General features: G+C 32.9%; 1 protein-coding gene across 1 annotated transcript in view; it reads left to right on the top strand.

Moving 5' to 3' along the window:
- The window catches only part of Lrp1b (LDL receptor related protein 1B), a 1,856,415-nt gene that overhangs the window by 310,505 nt on the left and 1,521,903 nt on the right, over positions 1-24,007 (top strand). Inside the window, exon 2 of the mRNA XM_058585368.1 lies at positions 931-1,053. Coding sequence (XP_058441351.1) covers positions 931-1,053 — 123 coding nt within the window. The remainder of the gene's footprint in view (positions 1-930; positions 1,054-24,007) is intronic.

A 24,007-nucleotide genomic window follows, 5' to 3' on the forward strand; every position in this document is an offset into this window, starting at 1 on the left:
GATGTTTTTTTTTTATCTTGTATTTGTATTGAGCTATATATCATACATATATAAAAAATTACAACTGAAATCAAAAGGTCAAGGCACTTGTAACATATTTTCACATTCAGAGGCGTTCATTCATTCATGTTAAAATAGTAAAAGAGTTATGTTTTCTAATGGACTTATAACATATGAATAAATATATGGTGAAAAACAGACATCTAATGAATTTGCTAGGACTTAGGGAAAAGCTGCAAATCCCAAATGTTTCATTAACACCAGGAGGAAAATGACAGGTATTTCAGAAACAATCAATAGTAGAAAAAGGAAGTTAGGAAAAAGGAAAAGTTTTATGGAACTTTATCATCATTTGGGGTGTCCTGTGGCAAATGCTGCCCCCTTAGAAGTTAAGGGAAAAAAGTGAAGAAAATTCTGTGATGTAGGAAGTCCAATTTGTGTAGACACATGAAGCCCGTATATTAAGATGGAGAGTTAAGAACTAAATATTTAGAGATGAAGTTTAATTACAATATTTAACTCATTACTGATTTTTATTTTTCTGGGAGCAGAGAAAAAAAAAATAAAATTTCTCTGCTCAAAAGTTTCTGCTTTGATTCAACATGTTCTTCAAAACTCACTGGCTGGAATATCTATATGGCATATTTGATATGATAAAGCCTATATTCATAAACACAAACAGAATTCTTAACTATTTTCAGAAAGGATTGTGTGAACCTAGAATAAAGTCAAGTCTTTCAAAATAGTGTGCTTAAGCTGAGCAGCGAAAACTAAGAAAAATAATTGATTTTGCTTTGCTGCTGAATAGAAAATGTGGATCATACTCATGTACCTTTTAAGTATTGCTTTCTCACATTTCATCTTTGTACTGCTCTTGTGTTCATGTTCAGATCATTCATATTTTATTTTGAAACATTTTTTCATTTTCAGATCAGCAGTCCTGTGATCCTGGTGAGTTTCTTTGCCACGATCACGTGACTTGTGTCTCCCAGAGCTGGCTGTGTGATGGGGACCCCGACTGCCCTGATGATTCAGACGAGTCTTTAGATACCTGTGAGTAGAAAGGTTCCTGTGCCGTGTTCGGGTTTACCTTCCCTGTGAAACTAAATGTCAGTTGTTTTCACAGATGACTGCTGTTTTAGTTGATTCTTTTTTTTTTTGTTGTTTCCAAATAACCTAAGAAACTTGAAAGTTTTTGTTTGTGTTCTTTAAAATGAGTATGTGAGGGAGAGCATAAAATGCAGTTTTCTGGTAAGAATTATTTTATGAAAACACCAGGTTAATTGCTACAATGTGGTTATGTTAACACAAAAAAAAAGAAAAGAAAGAAAGAAATTTTACTTGAAAGAAAGACCTTTAAAACATAGCAATAAAACGGACCTTTTCCAATAATTCATTTCACATATCTTTAGACAGAGGGAAATGAAGAAGGAATGTTAAGGAAATCAAACTTTAACTCTCACGATATTTTTATTAGTATATAAAAGTCCAACACAAATTTCAAGTCTGTTTTCTTTTTTACATGAAAACAGAAATTTTATCCATTCTTACTGTGATGACTTTTGCTCCCATATGGGATCCAGAAACATTTGGTATATGTAGATCCTAACTGGAGTTGTACCACCGTTACCTGGAGACTACTTAGGGTTTTGCCCACATTGGAAATAACACTACGACAAAATTATAAATGCATAATATAACCATAGATAAATATGTCACAGTTCTTTAATGTTTACCTATTCTTTAGAATATGAATAATTCTCTAAATTTTGATATGGCTATTTCTAGCAATTCCACTATCATTCTGTGTTCCTCCTGTGACCAGATATGCATACATCTCATTATCATCCCCCAAAGTAACTACATAGTTCTGTAAGGTCAAAGTGAAGAGGAAAACCCATCATCATTATTGCTTGATTTTGTAGAGAAAACAATTATTGGTTCTATTTTTCATTTTTATCTACTTGTATAGAAGTTTTACAGACAAGATATTTGATAAATACCTTGCCATAAGGAAACAGGCAAAGTTTGTTAATTTTCTTTAAATTTTAAATTTTTTCTTTAAATTTTCTTTAAAGTTTTTAAACACTTAAGTATTTAAATAATTATATTAATTGCTTCTATTTACCTTGAGCCAATCACTTCTTCCATAGGATAAGTTGTAGTTATTTACAACATTTATAATTTTTTACCAATTTCTCCAGCTTAATTCTGGAAACCTTCCCTAGGCTCCCTATACCACATATCTGATTCTGGACATGATAAGAGAAAAAAAAAACAATAAAATTAAAAATTATTAGAAAAATCCTAATGGATAAAACAAATTTTATAAATTCATAATGAATGTTATTTGGATATAAAATAATGAATGACTCCTAGATGCCATGAATGAAACATAAAAACATTATTCTAAGGAAAAGGGGTTACTAAAGAGAGAGAGAGAGAGAGAGAGAGAGTATATTTTATGATTCCATTTAGATGAAAGATCCCATGTTGGCAAATTTGTAGAACAGAATGTGGAGCAATGGTTAGAAAAGGAATGGGGAATGATTTATTAAATATGAGATTTTGGAGGGAGAAAGAAAAACTCTAAAATTAGGGTGTAGTGATTTTTGCACAACTCTTAATTTATTCAAAAGCATGAAGTTGTGTATCTCAAGCAGGTATATTTTATGGAATATACATTATATCTTAATAAGTGTGTGAAAAATGGAGATTTCCAATATTGTGTGTATGGGTATAGGTGGTAAAGAAGTGTGAGAAGACAAAAATAATCAGGAATTTGGCCATGAATTATATAAGCAATGGGACCATATTCAGCAGACTAACCCTTTTTAAGCCTTAGCTCCTCCTTATTCGAGTGGCATCTAGGAATTCTCTCTTCATTAGCTCCAAGGAGGAGATGTCACCATATACTCAGAGTAACTTCAAATATTGCAAAAGTGTAGTCATAGCTTTGCCCTCTGCCAGGATAATCCTATCAATTCTGTGATTGGGAAAAAGAACAGAGGCATGAGATACATTTGTGAAATCTGTTTGTGAGAAGGTCAGGTTGAAGGGGAATGCTTTGCACCTCCGACTGGCACTTAGCAAAAGGATAGAGAAACGGCAGCATAACATATGTAGGTGAATCCCCTTCACGCATGTGGAAAAAAAATGATAGAGGACAGTAATGTTGCCTTTGTGCTAAACAGGGGAACCGTAGGAGAATCAGGCAGGAGAGGTTTGGTGATCTAGAGGAGGCATAAGAAACTATATACTCAATGCAGTCACCTAACAAAGATAGAGAAATAGCTATTATTCTACTCCAAACTGTATAGCAGTTTAGATTTATAGTGAATTAACTTCTTCCAGATAAATGGTTTCAGTCAGTATTAACTGAAATATGGACAAGCATAGAAAAAAAAGCTGTGTGAAAAATATCAGACTTTTCAAATTCAAATTCTTCAATCCAGATGTTGACAATTACCATTATCTCTAATCACAGAGCTTTGTAATGTGTTACTTTATGATATTCATACTCACTTATCACTGAGCTGTACAAAATAATTGCATAATTTTATAATTGCATAAATGTATACATTTGATGTGAAAGATAAGTACTAAAAATGGGAAACTTTGAAGAATGATTGTTATGAAGGATAATTTTATACGAACAAAAGTATATTATCATCTTTGATTTGAAAATAAAGTATGTTGTATCTACAAAGTATTAGAGGAAACCAGCTGATGAAATGTATTTATTTTCACGAAATCTACTTAGCCTTTAAAATGAAAGGAAAGACCAATCCAGCATAGAATTTATTATGACACCGTAAAAGCTCTGAAGAGACAACATTCTAACAGGAAATAAATGGACATCATTGAAGAAGAGGAAAAGCTTTATTTGTGAAACACTGATGACTGTGAAGCGTTAGAAGAAAGCATACATGCAGAAAGACAAGAAACCCTATACATTAAAGGAACTGAGTGTTTCCCTCCTCTCTGTGTGGCTTTAGGAGTGTTTTCTAGGATCCCTGAGGTAGATGTCTTTCACTCACAGCAATACACTCAGAATTTTATTTTCTGAGGTTGATCTGCCACCAAGCTAATTGCATGTAGGGGTGAAGTATCTGAAATATGAAATTGGAAAATTTTAATAATTTGTAACCTTATTATTGAGTATGATAAATTATTTGTGGCCATTAAAATGAAAGTCTTTATTGGTGTACATTCTTTGAAATATTTTTTTAATCATCTAAACAATGGTTAGCACTGTCTTTAGGTTTTATGAGACAATGAGAATAGAAAATCAGGAAAATTCCCATATTTCTATTCATTGCTTTCAACCCACTGTTGTTGGTTGGTGTTGTGTACAGCCAGAATGACCGTAAGTACTGGAAATGGTTATGTGTGAAGTGAAAGCTTGTTGCCATCTGTGGCAAGGAAGTCCTTCTAGAAAGGCACTTTTATTCTGAGGTATTCAAAATTTAATTCTTTACAGGATTATTCTTTGGAATGCTTAATGATGCTTCCTCTCAGTTTCAGCAGATGTAGATATTTTCTGTGAATCTAATCTTATTATACTTTAAGCTAGATTTTTCATTTTTAAGTCAGGATGGTATTAACTATGCTGTTTGTCCTTTTTCCCTATTATCTTGCACTATCACCTTTCAAAGATCCATTTAGAGAATTCTTCAGTTACAGATCATGTTTTGTACAAAATGACTCATGGCTAACATAAGAGAATTAAAAATGGACTTGAAGAGGGAGTGGCGTGTGGGGGGGGTAACATTTGCAACCTGGATAGCTGTTAGAATTTGTGCATTGAACTTATGTTATTTTATCCTTTTTTAAAGTTCAGCAAAATTTCTGTAAAAGACCAGATAGTAAATGTTTAGGTTTTCCAGATCCAGAGGGTCTATATTGCATATTGTATATTGATTTATAAAGGGTCTAGATTGTATATTGTATATTGATTTTTAAAAATGCTTTAAAAATAGAAAAAAAATCTCATAGCATATAGTCTTTATAAAAGTAGGCCACACGTCGAATATGATCAGCAGACTATAGTTTTCAAAATCCCTGTTGAAGTGTCACATCTAAATCATATCTGCTAATACTTGTGGGAAAGATCTGTGCCCAGGTACTTATGGTGCCTGGAACAACAAAACCCCACACAGTGAAGTGTGTGTTGCCTAGGGCTGTGCCTACACCCACCACTCATGGTGTCAGACTAAGGCAATATGGTTTTTTGAAATCTGTTTTTTTTTCCTTCTGTTTTCGCAGTCTTTATTGTTTAAGATCAGATATGACTATATTTTTAATAGCTTGACTAAATGGGGGTTTACTTTTCTCAGACAGAAAGTTACAAAAGTGGACAATGCAGAATTGACATAGATCCAGAATAACACCAGTTTTCTTCTGATTTCTGTTCTGCCTTCCTTTGTATGTAGTTATCATGCAGCATCCATCACGGGATGGTTAGTCAACCTTCCCTAGTAGATAATTCCACTTCAGGCAGAAAGAAGGGAAGAGAAAAAAAAAAAAAAAAACAGCAGGTGCCAGCTGAGCCTCTCTGTTTGTCAGGGAAGCTGACACAATACAGGTTTTTCACAATAATTAAATCCAGTTTATTTGTGCTCAGATCTTCGTTATCAAAACTGACCACGTGGCACGTGGGGCAATGGATATCCTAAATGAGGCCCACTATATACCAAAATGAAATTTGGGGTCCTACCAATAAAGAACGACTGGAGAAAAGATAACAACATAGACAAAGGCACCCGGCAGTATATGCCATAGTGTCCCTTCACCACTCTCTCTCCTTCTTTCCATCATTTCTCCACCATTTGCAAGACAGTTGGTATGCACTGTGCATGATAATAGATTCTGAATTACAACAGCTTGATTCCAAATCTCAGTTCCTCCATGAATACCTTTTTTAAAAATTAACATAGTTAATTGTACAAAGAATAGGTTTCACCTTAACATTCTCATACACTCCAAGAGTACCTTTGCTCTTGAGCAACTAACTTATCCTTTTGATGCCTCCATTACTCTGTGCAATGGAGATGATAGTATCTGCCTCATGGTGAGTGCTTAGAGTAGACCTGCTCCATAGTAAAATCCCTTCTCCATCCCACGCTCCATCTGTTTTCCAGATGTCCATAGCTATGATGAAGCATTTTATCTCGAGAGTCTTCTACAAAGACTCAACTCAAAAGAGTCAACTACCTCCTCTTTGTAGAGGATTTTTTCTCTGCTTACTTAAAACCAATCTAAAAATCAATTTTTCTGCCTAAGGATATGTCTGGGGATAATCTTTACAAACCCTGATTTATTTTGTACACAGTTTTTAACAGTTAGTTATCTTATATTCATATGATAGGAAATTTTTGTTGTAGAGAGCATTTCGGAGCAGAAACTTTTTTTAGTATCTCTTCCAAAAACATGATGTTAGCAGATTGTCTAATGTTACAAAACATTGGAATAAAAAATACATTACTGAAAAAAATATTATTAATTGATGCTACAGCCCTGAAATGTAGATGTTATCATCTCATTTTAAAAAAATGAGAAAATTGAGTTTATGATTCTTCTGTATCCAAGTTGCTGTTATTCATGAAAGCAGAGTTTGCATTTCTTTGAAATTGCCCTCCTATTTTGAAATATTCCCATAAAGAAAGGTTCAGTTCCTAAGAAGACCCTTCAGGCCACCTAATTTAAAAATATAGTATCATTTGAAAATCAGGGAAGGCCATCCCAACAGGGTTGCTTCACACTGGCTTTGGGAATGATCAGGTCTAATTGAACAATGTGGTAAAAATAACAAGTCTCCTGGGTCATGGTAATAGAAACGTTTATGAAAAATGAAAATGGATCATGTCATTAGGTTAGATGTGACTCTGCATGAATTGACCACTACTTCTATTATGTTTCCATTGTTGTGTTATTTCACACTTTATTTAGATAGTCAGATCTTAATGAACTTCTTATATTCATATACTGACCTTTCCCCTAGGATATAAGGTAGTAATCCTTTTATAATTCCCATCTAAATTTTCTTCCTTTGACACAGGTCAGAAAAATAAAATGGAATTCAGGTGGGAGGTTATTAGCAAACAGATTCTGCCCTTTAAAAATATAAAGTAGAATAAGGCACTGAAAGTAGACTATAGGAACAATAAAATGGAAAGAAGTATGGTCCTTGCTTTTAAGTAATGGTGATTTAGAGGTCACTTTGCAATGAGGTAATATGTGAGGGCCAACATTTTTGTTAGGTAGAGAAGCTGAAGTAATCTTACAGATTAAAGAGAAAGCATATGAGACCCATGAGGACAGTTTATGTCTCTTTCAATTCCTTTGTTTTGTTCATTTTATTCTGAGGCTTCTGTCCTTAACAGTAGGGAGACCAAAAGCATTGACCCTTCTTTATTAATAAAAAAATCACTAAAGAGTTGATATGAGGGGGGCACAGGAAGGTGGGAAAATAATTGTAAATTAAAAGGGCCTGTCTAATGTTGGCTCATTTCCCCAGCACAGTAGGCAGGAATAAGGGGGTGACATTTCTCCTCATTCTGCCCCACAACCTGTTCCAGTTGGTGTCTGAAAGTCAAGAAAGGTTAATTGGAGGCATAGGTGATAGAACTGAATGCCCTGTGACTGGCACAGACAGAGCAATTCAGCAATGACAAAAAGCCTTGCTATTTCACCCAAGAAGTCAGTGTTCCCTGGTCTTCTCATCCAAGATCACAGGTCACAGAATATAAAAAGACCCATGTCCCTCAGACAGGACTGAAAACAATAGGGAACAAAAACTCTGAAATGATGTAAAATAAAGGGGGTAAAATGAAGTAGATGAATTCCAGAGACATCGCTGGTGCAAATCTCCCTGGCTTAAGGGATGATGTACTGTAAACAAGCGCTCTTGCAGGGCTCTGCAGGGGCCAAGCGGAAGGTTGAGCTGGGAGGCTTCCCAGGAACCATCCAATCCATCACTTATCCTCAGCTAATCTAGCACTTGGGGTTGGGGATGAGGCTTCTTATCTTTCATGGGTGAGCACATTTCTTCCCAGAGGATGTTTTATTCTTTATAGTCACTGTATAAAATTTACATTTGACTTTCACTCAGAAGGGCTTCTAAAGTGACATATTTTGCTAAATGAAGCACTAAAGGATGTTGCATTCTAAGAACTTATTTTTAATGGCAATTTCATTCTCTCTCCTCTCTCTCTCTCCCTTTCCCCATGTCTTTCACCATCCCACCCTGAAAGTAGGATATAAAACTCTAATCTGTGCCTATGGAATGTGCAGCAGGACAAAGAGTATCATCATTCTTCCAATTGCTATCTTGTGGCCATTCAGATTGGAGCAGTGGCATGGACTTGGGGTTGATTTATGTTTTTTTTTTTTTAATTTTTATTTTATTTTTTCTAAATATATCATAACATTAGCTTTCTTGATTTGGGAGATGGTAGAAATTGCTCACAGAGGAGAAAAATTCATGTGAAAATGGACAAACTTAGCTCTGGGAGTGTATCAACTCAGTAAATGTAGATTATAACTTCCATTCAACTTCTTTCTTTCTCTCACCTCCCTTCCTCTCTCTCCTTCTTCATCTCTTCCTCCCTGCCTCTTTCAATCCCTCTCTCCTCTTCCTTCTTTCCATCTTTCCTTCTATCCTTTCTTTATTTCTTCTGAAGAAATAAATCTGAGTGTCTACAAAGATTATTCACTGGGCAGTCTTCAAGAGTCAGATATAAGAGTGGAGAATCCTTCAACAGACACATCTTCCAAAGTGTTCAGCAGCAGAGTAGAAACAAATACATCCCACCACCTCAGACTGAATTGACATCAGAAAAAAATAATTATTAATATACTCATCTTAGAAGTCAGCCTGCATTCATAAGCCTCATGCATTGTTTTATAAACAAATTATTGTAATAATTTATACTTCTATAGTTTCTGTTGGAATTATTTTTATATTGTTATCATTAAATGTCACTGGATCATTCTATTCTCTTTTGAGAAAGATTGGTTAGGCATAGTGGACTTGGGGAGGCAGGGGAATCTGAGGTACTAAGAGCTTGTAGGTAACAAGGCTAGTATAGCAACCCAGAACTTCTCTTTCTTTACTTGCTACTGTAGCATACATTAAGGACTGAGTTGTATCCCTGCAAAATTCCTGTGTAAGATAGAGCTCTAACCCCAGGCACCTCAAAATGTAATTGTGTTTGGAGATAAAGACATTTAAAGAGGTAATTAAGTTAAAATGTAGTTGTCAGAGTGGGTCCTACTCTAGTTTGACTTTTGTCCTTGTAAGAGGAAATTTAGTTGTACTAAGGGTTACCAAGAAAGCTTGTGTACAGAGAAAAGACCATGAAAATAGATAGCAAGAAGGGAACCCTCTGCAAGCCATGGTAGTAGACCTAGGAATAAACCAGCCCTGCAGCATATTGAACATGGATTTCCAGGCTCCAGAATTTTGTGAAAATTAATTTCTCTGTTTAAGCCATTCATGTGTAGTATTTTCTTAGGACAGTCCAGCATTCAAATATAGCACCCTAGTACATATCCATTAAATCTCAATTTATAACAGCATACAAAAAAAATCAGCAATTAATAATTTCCTATTTTCCTTAAAGATATATAGTAAATTTTATTAAATACTAGAATACTAATATTGTAAGTATTATAGGAATTACACTTAAAGAGGTGTGAAATGAGATCCAATCAGTTTCCCATGGACTAAAGGAATCATTTCTGTTATGATTAAACCTCTAAGAATATCTAATTTAACTATGTAGTATTATGCTTATGCAAATGAAATATCTCTCAGTGAAAAATCAGTAGTAATATACTACAATTAGTTTTTTCAAAAATTTATGTATAATGTGATGTTCCAAAGTCTTAAAATGTAGGTTTGCCTGATTCTCCCCTGGGTGATTTAGGGCACAATTTTAGAGATGCAGTTGGAGGCCTTCTTTGATATTTAATTATAACACCCACCCTAAACTCAGATGCTTGACTAAAGTATCATTTGGTAGAATATTGGTTGCATTTCAATTGTTTTTTAGAAATACAACCAATTTATATTAGTCATAGCATGCATAAGTAACATTCTATGTTATGTTATTATAATCTATGTTAGATTATTATAATTTTTATTCTAAATTTAACATGGGACTGGGCAATAAAGTAACATGTAATTTGACAGTAATAGCAAAAGCATCTTTATCTTCATGGGACTTAGGGGAATTCTGTTCTATTTTTCTTCCAAATAAGCACATATTAGAATATTCAGTGTTTGAAATAAATGACAGGTTATGCATTTTCACATAAATAGTGAGTAAAATTTTGTCACCAAACTAAATTTTTCAAAATATATGGCTACATTTTCTTTAAGAAATCTAGAAACTAATCATCTGCTCTTTATTGAGGGACTACTATGTCCAATGAGGCTTATAGGTAGTCTTTCTGAGTACATTAAAACAAGACCATTTATCCCATGGCCTCCCAAGTACATTAAATGTATGCTAGGATATTACATGTTATTTCTGCCCTGGTTAAATGTAAAAATAATGATATTTACGATACAATGTTGACAACTACTATTAACACAAAGTGGATGATTAATATGATCTGATGCTGTGCTTTGAGTCTTGCGTAGTTTATCTCCTTTAATCCAGAGATCAATCCTGAGTGTAGTATCAGGTTCAATTTTCAGGGCACCAGAGTGACATAAATATCACAGATATCTTGGATCTATCTATCTATCTATAAATCTACATCTATATCTATATATCTATATCTATCTATCTATATATATATATAATGCCAAAAATGGATAAAAATATTTTCTAATGTGATGAAGTCATCATAGGAGCTAATGGTGGCCATAACTATTCAGTGTTCATAGTCCTCTCTTATAGATGAAAAATATTAAGCATGAGAGATGTTATTTGCTGGATAAACTTGATTAGTAACAGAATTATAATTGACACTCTTCCATATTATATAACTTCTCAGATAAGGTAAAACAGCCTGAAAATCTTGAATTTTAGTGGAGGCAAGACTCATATATGCCCATATTACATTGCCTTCAAGTCAGCATGATCATGCTTTCCCTTAAACATAAAGCTTCATGGACATACTCTGTCTCAATATGTGCATGTGTGGCTATTTATTTTGAATACAACAGATTTTAATTGTGTGATTATTGTATAACAAGTACTCTGGTAGATTTTGGGAATAAAAGATACATATGTTAAACAGATACATATGTTAAGACAGATTTAATAGCAGTTGAAGAGAGAATTTTAATTATTTATTTTCCAAATCAGAAAGGATGTTTATGATGTGCAGTTGCATAAGGCATATGGGTTAGAGTTTATAATATATATATATATATATATATATGTATATATATATATATGTGTGTGTGTGTGTGTGTGTGTGTGTGTGAACTTTGTGTGTATATAAACGCATTGAACCTGGAAAAAATAATATTAGCCTCTTAGCTGTACTGATACACACAAACAAATAAAAACCACACACACATACCTAAATTTTAAAAGTGTTGATTGTAACTGTGTAGATTCTGAAGATATTTTTAAACTAGTTTTCTAATGCTATGTAACAAAGTACCACAAATTCAGCCTGTTAAACTAACTTCCATTTATTATCTCATAGTTCTGTAGTGCAGAAGTCCAGGCAAGATCAAATGGATTTTCTGTATAAAACCTGACAATACTGAGATCAAGGTGTTTGTCTGGGCTCTCACCTGGAGGTCTGAAAAAGAATCTACTTTCAAGCTCATCTTCCCACTTTCAAGCTCATCTTTGGTTAGTGTATGAATTCAGCTTTCTTCTGGTGGTAGGGCTGAAGCCACAATTAGTAGCTGGCTTTCAGCTGCAGTCACTCTCAGCAGTTAAGGACCACCACATTCGTTGACATTTGACCCTTCTTCATGTTCACACCAGCAGTGATGGCCAAAATTCCCTCGTGCTTCGTGTTTCAGAGCCTTGATTTCCTCTTCTGGTATCAGAGATCTCATCTGATTACATTAAGAGCACCTGGGCAATCTCCTTTTGCCAGATAATGTAGTACAATTTGGAGAGTGATATTACAGTCACAGATTTTACACACACCTATATATCTTTATATCTGTATATCTATATCTACTATATCTATCTATCTATATATCTATATCATGTATATATATATATATATATATATATATATATATATATATATATATATCATATATATATATATACATCTTCCCCAAAATGAATATAAATATTTTCTAATGTGCATGAATTCATTATAGGAGCTAATCGTGGCTGCAACTAGGCAGTGTTCATGGTCCTCTCTTAGAGATAACATTAAAAGTCATTCTTAGAATTCCAACAAAAAAATTTTTAGTCTATTAGGGCTTTAATAATAAAATAACAGAGACCAGATGGCTTAAACAGCAAAGATTTGTTTCCTCACAGTTCTGGAGGCTGGAAGTCAAAGATTAAGGTGTTGGTGTGATTGTTTTTTTCTAAGCCCTTTCCCTTTGGTTTATAGATGACTGTCTTTATCCAGTGTCTTAACGTGGCCATATCCTCAAGTGTGTCTATGCCCTCATCTCCTCTTCTTATAAGGACATCATTAATATTGAATGAGGCTCACCCATGTGATCTTGTTTGGCATTAATTTTATCTTTGAAGGCCCAATCTTCAAATATATAGTCATGTTTGGAAATACTAGGGGTTAGGATTTCAACATGTGAATTTTGGGAGTACATAGAATTAAAATTTGAAAAGATTAATAAAACTATGAATTAAGATTAACAAAGTGTTAGTAGTTATTTTGTTGATTTTGAACTTTATGTCTCTTGAGTGTTTGTGAGGTTTTGTACTACTTCCATTGCACAAAATCTAGTATTGACTTTTTTTGAGGGGGGGTTGAAACATGAAATAACCATCAGTTGTTTCAAGTAACAAATAGTTTAAGGCCCTCAAGTCATGAATAGGATCATTAAGGTTATGGTCCTTTCCCACTCTCTGTATTGGCATACATTGTTCAGCATATAGAAAGTAGCCTATGGAGTTTTTTACCTGTCTGAGATTTAAAAGGTGGATACATAGGCAATTTAAGATATGATGCAGAGCCCTTGAATATAGTACCATCCATTTCAAAGAACTCTCTGAAGGTATATATCTACATAAATATATAAATGTGATTATTTTCAAAGTGCAACTTTCATTGACAGTCTAATTGATTAGATATCTTCTTTACAGAATTAATTAATTGAAGGATATCCAATATAAGACATTTATACAATTGTTTAGTGATTTGCTTTCTTTACATAAATAATTAAAAAAATATATTCTTTGAGGCAGGGGCAATCTACCACTTAGAACTACTCTATGCAGCCTTATTTTTACTATGGTCAACAAGTTTTTGTATGTTAATTGAATTTTTTCAACAATGGAATAACTGAATGTAGCATTCAAAAGGGAAAGTAGACGCAAAGGATAACTGATCATTTAATATGCAAACAACCTCCCAAGGTTGGTAGTTATTTTGTAAGGTGCTATGCATTGGTGATTGTGAGAGAAATTATTTGAATAGTCTTTGCCACTGCAAAATACAGGAGAAAATGTTTGCAGGTTGAGGAACTTCTAATATAACTACATCTGTTGTATTTGATAACTGTCAACATTTCAGCCAAATGGAGTATTGATGACTTTAAATTTGCATTCTCACTGAAACCTTTTCACATACCATCCAAAGGAGAGGGGAAAAGAATGAATGTTCAGGGGTGGGGTTGTGGCTCAGTGACAGAGCGCTTGCCTCACATAGGTGAGGCACTGGGTTCGATCCTCAGCACCACATAAAGATAAGTAAACAAAATAAAGATATTGTGCCCATGTATAATTAAAAAAATATTTAAAAAGAATAAATGTTCAAATTGGAATTGAGGGATAAAAAAGAATGAAAAGAAGAAAATCCACACCAACCCTAGTTATAATAAGCCTGAACAAATTGAGACAAAGTGGGTTAAATATATTCAAATGTGCTAAACCCAGAAGGCAGTTTATAAATTTGACAAGATATTAATGATACCTTTCTCACCATAGTGATGGATGTCTGTGTAGAGATACTTGACTTTGGAGGTAAGTGGAGTCTTGCAGGTATGAATATTGAATTGCTGCACTCTGATTGGAATCACATGAGTGTGTTCACATGGCCACTCAAGTATTTTTCTGACAATCCTGAAGTATTTCTTCCATGGATAAATACAAATGTGGTGTAAGATTTTGTTTAAAACTTTTTTTTTTTGGGGGGGGGGGCTTGGCAATGTGATATAGTATGAGAGATTCTTAATGATCAAAAAATGAAAATTATTTATTTAATAAATTAAAAACAAATTAATTCTATCTTCAAGCAATCTGAGCAATTGGAAAAGCAATCTAAGATACACTCTTAAATGACTGAGATTGACTTCTGTTTACAATTTAAACTATTGCAGGAGGAACTATTTAAATCATGAATATATTGGACCTGCCCAACCCAATATGAGCCATACCCATCACAATGAGGAATCAGACTCCGGGGTCCATGTTAAATTTTGCTTCTAAGATGGATTTTTTTGTTCCAACCTTTCATTCATTGATTAATTGAGCACTTGCAGATGTGATGAATTGAAATAGTCCAACCTATGTAAAGTCCAAATGAAAAGAAATAAATAAAAATTTTAAAAACCTATAGTTCAGTGAGTTAAAGCAACTGGTTAAGGACATGTGGTTAATAATACCAGAACTGTGACTAGAATTCAGATTTCATTGCCTTACACACTCATTTATGTTCTTTCCAGTTTACATGTGTGCCAACCAGTAAGAATTCTCAGCTCCTTTTGTAGTGATTGCCTGTCACTATTTATCAAAACAATCACAACAGCAAGAACAATAAAAACATAAGTATACTCAAATAATAATTTACACTAATTGCTAAATTTAAAATTTAAAAAATTAGTAGTCCATATCTAAACTATCTTAGGCAATTGCTTCTCTATTTCCTCAAGGGCTGGTGTGCATGTATACATACTCACACAAAACAGACACACACACACACACACACACATACACACACATAAATTCAGGACAAATATTTCTGTAAAAGAAAAATGACGGGTTTACTTGATATATGCATGGGTTTTTTTTTCTGTGATAGCATAAAGAATGAGAGGTTATGATCAGTAGGAAAAAAATATATGAATATAAATGGTTCTCACCTTGCTTAACTTCCAGAAAACATCCTAAAACAAAAGGTGAACATCTGTTTTTTAAAAAAATTAGATCATGCTATGATTCTCAAATATTCTTTCAGGCTATTTTTAACTTACAAACAAAATTCAAGAAAGCACTGTAGACCAGTTTTTCTTTTACTTTTTCAATAACCTAAAAAGTAACTATATTAATCTTTTGGAAAATCTATAAATGCTAATTTACATTTAACCCGAGGCCTCATTGTCAGGTTGTTGCACACAGCAATACTTTTACAACTCTACTATTTTCACTAATAAGCAAATCCGTGATAGAAATACTGATGGAGCTTAAAGAGAATAATTCTAGACTCTGATAAAAAATAATACTTCTCAATTCATTGGTGTGTACCCAACTAGAATGTTCCTTGCATATTGAAAGCAACATGACTGAATTTTTGACTTAATATTTCCTGAGGACTATTTGTAAAACTATTCTTTTATCTTTGGCCAAAGGGCTTCATTTTGCTTGTGCTGTGAAATTGTAAAATATAAATTATGTACATCATTAAAATATATTTGGAGTTGCAAGAAAGGTGTATAAAAGATTGTTAGCTATTTTCTGAGAAAAGAGATTATTGCTTAAACTTATTACCACTTATTTTCAGTACCTGATGTATTACACAGCATAAAACTAGTTTATCTGTGATTTCAAAGTATCATGTTGGACTTTTCAATGGGTAGATACATTTGGTGAAGTTTACACTTTTAGAGACAGTGTTTGACTACCACCAGAGCCTTCCTATCTATCTAAATGATTTTGATCAAATCCAATAGCAGAAAAGTTTTACTTGGTGTTTAATTTGAGATTTGCAGAGAAGTTTTATTATACAAAATATGGAGCATTTATCTTGATATAATAATAAGCTTTTCTTGGTGTCCATTGCAATCAATATTCTCCTTTGTTCATTATTACATAGATGGAGAGATGTAATGGGAAAAAACATTGATCAGGAACTGTTGGGGTTTAGCAATAGCTTTTCAGGGAGACTTCTGTCAATCAAGGTTAAACCCCCATCATGATGTCATGCCAACATTCAAGCTGTGAAGAGAAGCGCTCTCTCTCTCTCTCTCTCTCTCTCTCTCTCTCTCTCTCTCTCCAGACTAAAATATGCATTCCAAGGATATGAATATAAAAGGCTAATGGTTGTATGATCTGAAATTAGATGTGAAGGGCCCAGTAGAGATTTAGCTTTGTGTCATCCTTTGCCAGTGCCTTCTGCATGACATTGTTTTAGTGGCATGTCTCCTTCTGTCCAACTCTTTCCTTTTTAGCTTTCTTTTACTTGCTAACTCTCTTTTATCACCTACCATTTCCTTCTTAACCGTTCTCATAGTCCTATAACCAAACATGAGTCCTATTTTATTATTCTCCATTGAAATGTTTATTTTTCTTTAGTGTCTGTGGCTTTGTTTATAGTCTCTCCTAACTTTCTATCTTATTATATTTAATTAATACATTAATCAATCTGTTCATTTATTTTTTTTTAGTGCTAAGGATTGAACCCAGGCCCTTATGTATATTTAGATAAGCATTCTACCTCTGAGGCACACTCTCAACCCCCTCTCTTATTTTAATGTCTTAATTCTAATGCTACTAATTCACATGCTAGTAATTCACATGCATACTTTAAATGTTATATATATATATATATATATATATATATATAAATTTATGATGTTCTTCTCTCTCAACTTTTACCTCCCCCAAATAGTTTCATTACTGTAACAAAGAAACCAAAGCTACTTAACAACTACTTTAATTTCAATAATATTTCAAATTAATTAAATTCAGTAGGGATTTAAAAAGTAAGAGAACTAAGAAGAAAATAAATCTAAATTCTAAAGAGCTGCCTTAAATTCTAACATAATTCTAACTGATGAAATGTTAAAGCAAATATAAAGAATTTAAAGTTTCTGCAAAAGAAGCACTCTCTAAAAACTCTGAATATCAAGAGCAAAATATATATGTATTTCAACAAATTATTCATATATTTTCAACAAAATTAAAAATTTGTATTTGAAGTGTTTTTCCATAATTATTCTCTTATAATTAAAAAGTTTTAAAAAAAGAGAATTTTGAAATTTGGCAGCATTAAATTTACATAAAATAATTCTGATGATGACAAATGATTTTAAATTATAATCTTTTGTAGGCTGTTCTTTTCTAAGTGTTGTATACTGCCACTTTACCTTGGAAACTGGGACCAGAGAAATTTGTTATAGAAACTCTTATTTCAGTAATGACATGTTTGGCCTTTAGGTACTATACGAAAAGTGCTCAGTGTGTTTAAATAGCAGTTGAATGTTACCTTTTATTCCACCAAAAATGTGCTAAACTATAATAACTGTGTTTCTCCTTAGAATTACTCATGAAACCCATTGTTGTTTGAAAGCAGATGGTCTTTTAGAAAGGAGAGCATATCACTCTTTTTTAAACACAAAGTTGTGATATAAAACATGTATTTAGAGATTTCATAAAGCAAGCAATATAAAGCTATTTTAATCAGCAAAAAAGATGCTTGACTATGAACAGAGGAAAAAAGAATGTCACTCACAATGTGTAAAGCATAATCACAAAACAAAAGAATATCCTTCTGTAGCCAGTAGTGGAATCAACCAAAATGAAATTTAGCTTTCTTAAGAAGACAACTAATATGCATCGAAAGTGGAAAGGAAGTAAATGACCTTTTTGAAATTTTATTTTTTTTAATTTTTCATAGTAATCAATGGATTTATATTCCAGAAGCATGTCATCATAAATAGGTTATTTTTAAAAGTACTTTTGCCTAATCTTTGGAACAATGAGTGATGTATTTCTCATGAACTTACTTAAATGTAATAACCTAACAAGATTTAAATTTTCCTAAATGGAATGTCATGACATTGTTCTCAGTGGTGTGATATCTACCATAGTCTTAATTTTTGTGTCATGGAATGAGCCTCATACTAATTAAAAAGAATGTATCCAATTTTAAAGTAATTAGGAATAAATAAACTAACTGGGAATAAACTACTCATCTGAACTTTCAGAGAATAATCTTTAGAGAAGAATTAGAAAACATGTTAATGAATAGGAAAGAGAACTAACTCAGTCTACTAGTAGCCATACTAGTGCCACAGCAGAGGATGTCTTCTTTCCCACTCATACTAAACAACAAATCGTTCTTTAAAATTAAATAGGTGACTCTCTGCTGCAGTTCCTTACTGGTAGTTGTTCATGATAAAACATAAAAGGAGATAAATGCAGGGTGCAGAGTGTATTCTCCTTTGTGTCACTGAACATCTGTACTTTCTGTTGGGAAAATGGAAATATGGGTTCACAACTTATTGTTTTAATAACTACAAAGAAGATTTTGAGCTTTGAATGTCAAAAGTATTCGACTCAGATCAATGGCTCTGTCCCAGTGTTTATTTTCTCTTTTATTTTCCTTAGTTTACTCTCTTCTTATTTTGTGGTCTCATTGCCTTGCTTGGTTATTGTAAGGAACATTTCTTATGTTTGTGAACCACAAGCCATTTTTATAATATAAACAAAAGGAACTAATGATGAAATAGGAAGTTGTAAGGAGCTGGATTTGTTTGTTTGTTTGTTTTAAACTTGAGATGTGGCTTTGACATCTGGAAAAAAATTCAAAATAAATGGAATTTTAAAATAGTTGTAAAGGGAAATTTCTTCAAGAGAATGCAGTAGCCAAATATATCGATTTTTTTTTTTTTTTTTTTTTTTTTTTTTGTCTGAAATGGTCTGTGTGACTCAGGAATCTGGGTAGTCCAAAGGAAAAGATTGGAGAGCTTGAATGTAGTGCTTTAGACATGAAGTACTCATTGACTAGCTGTATGATCATTTGTAAGTGGACATAAACAACCTGGAATGTATGATTCATCAACAAACCACTGCAATTTGGAAACTCAACAGAAGAGAGAAAGGACTGCTTTCTGTCTAGCAGGGTTTGATGTGCTATGGGTTTGAGACTATCTCTGCTGTGTCTTTCTCCTGGGGTCTCAGACCAGAGGGCTTGATAATGATTGTGAAAATCACCCATGGAATAAAGACAGAGATGTTGCTCCCTCAATGTCAATTTGGAATTTTTATTTTCCGATAATGAGCCAAATTAAAGTAAAAATAAAGAAAGAATTTCAAATAGTTAAGTATACCTAACAGCTGATCTGTGACTCTTTGTTTCATAATTTAACAATCTAGTGAACAATAAAAATATTTTATTTGAAATTTGGTTTTAGGGAACTTTTCTTTTATTTATTATGAAAATAAAAAAATTTAAAAATGTTTTGGAGAACTTATCACATATTTTTAAATAGATACCTTGTTTTATGTGGATATGTAGCTTTAATCAATATAAAAAAAGTTGGAAAAGTTATTTTTCAATGTTTGTTGTTTAAATATATATATTTGTATGTGGGCATATTAGCTTTCAAAAGCATGATTAAATACTGTACTAATCTACACATTTATTTTTTAGTGTATTTTCATACTCTTCTAATGTCTTCAGGATCATGATTGTCTCATTTTGCTATTTTTCTTAGAAGTTTTTCAAAGTCACTTCATTCTAATATTGGGAGTAAAATGCTTCAGAATCATTTCAGTATAAATTTCCATTACTGAACACATAAACATATCAAAACAATAAAAATATTACATTTAAAAAAACATTACCTTCCTTATTAACAATTTTATACCAGTGACAAAATTGTAGAAAATTTATAAGTAAATTTCAAATCATGTCAATTTCTTTATCCTTATTGTCTTTAAATCTAATTATAATGCATATAAAATTAGTATCCTTAGATTTTTCTGGAACATTTTTTTATACAGTGAGCAAAATACAGAATGTTTTGTTACCAAGGAACTCATTATGGTTTGTGAAATTGTTTTTTAGTGTGAAAGACAGTTAATGAAGAAAAACACAAAATGGTACTGCTGGAGTCTTGAGTTCCTTTTTAATAGTGATTCCATTATACCAATTAGATAGGCTTCTGAAAACTGGTGTTCAAGCTGGGTGGAAAAGAGGGCCCCTGCTCACTTGCCACCTACCCAGCCCACAAGCACCCCTGTGGAGTCATTCCAGAATTCCCAGGGCGCATTAGAGCCCAGCTTGAATCAACTGCTCTGAGGTGTAACTGAGATCAGAAGAATTATATGTAGGATAATTAATTCTTTGGGGAAATTAAAAGTAAAAAACTTAAATACAAATAAAATCTAAGAATGTGTATTGTAGGCTAAATTCTATTCATTAACAGAATACATTTATTTTAATTAAATAGCTCCATCTCTTCCAGAGGCTTTCACTGGTAATTTTTCATGATAAAACATACATGAAGATAAATGCAAAGTTTATCTCCAGAGACAAAATACACATCAATACATCAATGTAAGGATTCAAATGGTGCGTCCAAGCTATTAACTCCTAAGAAATGAATCTGAAGAAGCAGTAGGAGGACATCCTTAATGTGGAAAACCACTAGCTTTTAAACTATTTCTTTATTCCTAACTTGAATTCTTTAATGGATGTTAGCTATTCAACTTCAAGGACTATAGAGTCCTTGAAGTTATAATGTAACGTATCAATGCTGCTTAAGTCATTAATAAAAGGGAAAAATGAAGGACATTTGGAGTCCTTTCAGTTTTCTCCAAATAAAATGTACCTACTGGCAGCAGATCCAAGGGAAGTTACACACTTTGAAAATATTCAAAAATTATTAGGACACTTAATTGCAAAATCAGTACAAGTTTTCTTGGCCCTCCTCACCTTATCAATACCACCCCATGGGCTATTCTTGCCTTCCTTCTCCTCTTTACAGTACTTTAAAATGGAATGTGTAAGAGTAGAAGCAGCTCTCTATAGCCAAAACACTCAGATACATCAAAAAACATTTTTTTTTTCATTCTATACCAATCAAAAAGAAAACAATGAGAAACAGGTATGTTTCCTATTAATCCAAAGCATGCTTTTATCAGATTATTTTGATATCTTTCAAGCCTAAGACGTTCAATTATTGACAGGCCTCAATATTTTTATTAGTATAACAACATAATTGCTGCCCTTATCCACCTTAAAGAACAATATATGGACCATTCTTGCTATTGTTCTTGTGGTATTACTACTATTTTAATAGCTAAAATGTATTGAGTTCTCACTATATATACATAGTGCCCTAAGTGAGTGGGCTATTAAATAGTTGTTTTCTTTTGCAAAAACGGAGGCGGTGTCAACACAGTCTCACCCTGTCCTATTAAACATTTAATTTTATTTTTCAATCCTCACCTAAAAGATGTATATTAACTGAGTCTGAAGAATAATAAGACAATTAGGAGTCATTATTTAGGAATGCTATGTTCCAGGTATTATTCTAATATTTTACATAGTTTCTATTAGCCCATTTTAATGTTAGTATATATGAACATAATATCAGCACAATTATTATAATTCCTCATTTAAAACAATTCATTTGATGAGACCATAGCAGAAACAAGTAATAGATTTTTTTCTCAAAAACTTCCCACCGCTTCAATCTTAAAGGAGATGATCAAAGCTCAGCAATTCCAAGAAGGTTTTTGTAAAATGATTTTAGATTGTGTGTAGCTCAAATCCTGGGATTGTTACAAACAAAAAAAAAGATACTGGTTTTATTTTTCTTTAGAGACTTACATATGGAGGCTTGTAACAAAAATCTTGTAGCAGCAGGTATGTTATACTGAAGAGTATTTGTCAAAAGAAAGCTTATTTGTATCTCAGAGACCAGGTTCTTCTGACCAGCTTCCAAAAACTAACAAAATAATGTGTCTTTGATAGCTCATATGTAGAAGGAAAATCTATCCCTTCACACATATTTGGAGTATTTCATCAAAATACTATTATGGCAGGGAGTTCTGGCACTGGCCTGTAATCCCAGCGGCCAGGGAGGCTAAAGCAGGAGGATCGAGAGCTCAAAGCTAGCCTTAGCAAAAGCAAGGGGCTAAGCAACTCAGTGAGACCTTGTCTCTAAATAAAATATAAAACAGGGCTGGGTATGTGGCTCAGTGATCAAGTGTACCTGAGTTCAATCCCCGGTACCCAAAATAAAATACTATTATGAGAATGATTAAAATAGTAGCTTTGTGTACATTTACAACAAATTAAGAATAGATAAATGGAGAAAAATATTTAAATAAGAAAGTCTGCTGTGTTTAAATGAAAATCAATAGTTTGATTATAAGCAATACTTTAAAAACTTACATCATTGGGAAGAACATGGTTTTTCTTTTCTGATCCACTTCATTGAGTTATAATTTATATTCAGTAAAATTCATACTTTCTAGTGTACCATTAAATTTGACAAATACAAACCTTTGTGTAACATCACTCAGTCAAGATTTAGAACATGTTAATCATCCTGAAGAGTTCCTCTTTTCTATTTCAATCAGTCCCTTCCCCCATTTTCAGATCCTGAAACTTGTCTCTTTTGTGCATGCAAAGCAAACACTTCACACTGAATTATATCAGAAAAATTAAATGTGTTTTCTTTATGATTGAGAACAAGGCAAAGATGTCTATTCCCCCTACTGCATTACATACCTTTACCAGAAATCCTGACCAATCCAGTAAAGCAAGAAAACAAAATCAAAAGTAGACAGATTAGGAAGAAATAAAAATAAACTATCTCTATTTTAAGAAAATATGATATTTTAAGTAAAAAATAATCAAACCAATTTAAAAAAAAATTATAATAGTCCTTGAAATGAATTTTGGAAGATTGCAAAGTAATATACAAATATCAGTTACATTTCCATTTTAAACTATTTTCTGGCTCTCAAAACCACACTAGGCTTTACTTTTTATCTTTCTGAATTTCTCTACCATCCCCACAACTGAAGCACACATACAGTGGTCAGGTTACTAAAAACTAAAAAATGTCAATTATAATCTAGTCTTTGACACTAAAGCGTTTTAGTTTTGTATTTTTTGGGTGGGGGGGTGCAGTTGTTGTGCTGGGTATTGAACCTAGGGGGCCTCACATAGGCTAGTCAAATATATTATCACTGAGCTATATCCCCAGACTCCTCCTTATTTTATTGTAGAAGAAATAAAATATACTTAACTAAAGGTTGGCATTATACATATTACTTTATTTAGGCCATTGTGTGTTCTTCTTCCATATTCATTGTAGGTATACAATGAAAAGGTAACATCCTCCTTTTTAAAAGTTTTTCTCTGCCAGATAAAAGGCAAATCCTAGCTATTTACGTTTTAGATATTATGAGAAAATGCAATACATCACATTCAATCATTTCCAAACTACTGCCACACTTAGAATTTTTTTAATTTGAAAATATTTGTGAATTATATTGACTACACCTGCCACAGAAATTTTATCTCTTATATGTCTTTGAAGCCACCTTCATATTTCCTTCTCTCTCTCTCCTTGGAATTCAGATTTTAATATGAATACACTGTTCTGTATGATCAAAGTTGATGATTTAGGAGACAGCCTTTCCACACATGTAAAGCTTTTTTATTTGCCCTTTTCCCAAAGGCAAACATTATGGTGATTATAATATATGGACTTTGAGGTCTGTTACTCCCAAGAATAGAAGTAACTGTGAGTGGAGAATTCCGAGTAAATTTCCATTCCATCTCACCTAAAGACACAGAGAACATTGCATGTGAAAGAAAATATACCTTTTCCCATTTTGTACATTCTGTCTGGTTA

The sequence above is a fragment of the Marmota monax genome, unplaced genomic scaffold, assembly GCF_021218885.2.
Source record: "Marmota monax isolate L192 unplaced genomic scaffold, Marmota_monax_Labrador192_F-V1.1 WCK01_AAM20220418_F8-fsc00034, whole genome shotgun sequence".
Taxonomy (NCBI): Eukaryota; Metazoa; Chordata; class Mammalia; order Rodentia; family Sciuridae; genus Marmota; species Marmota monax.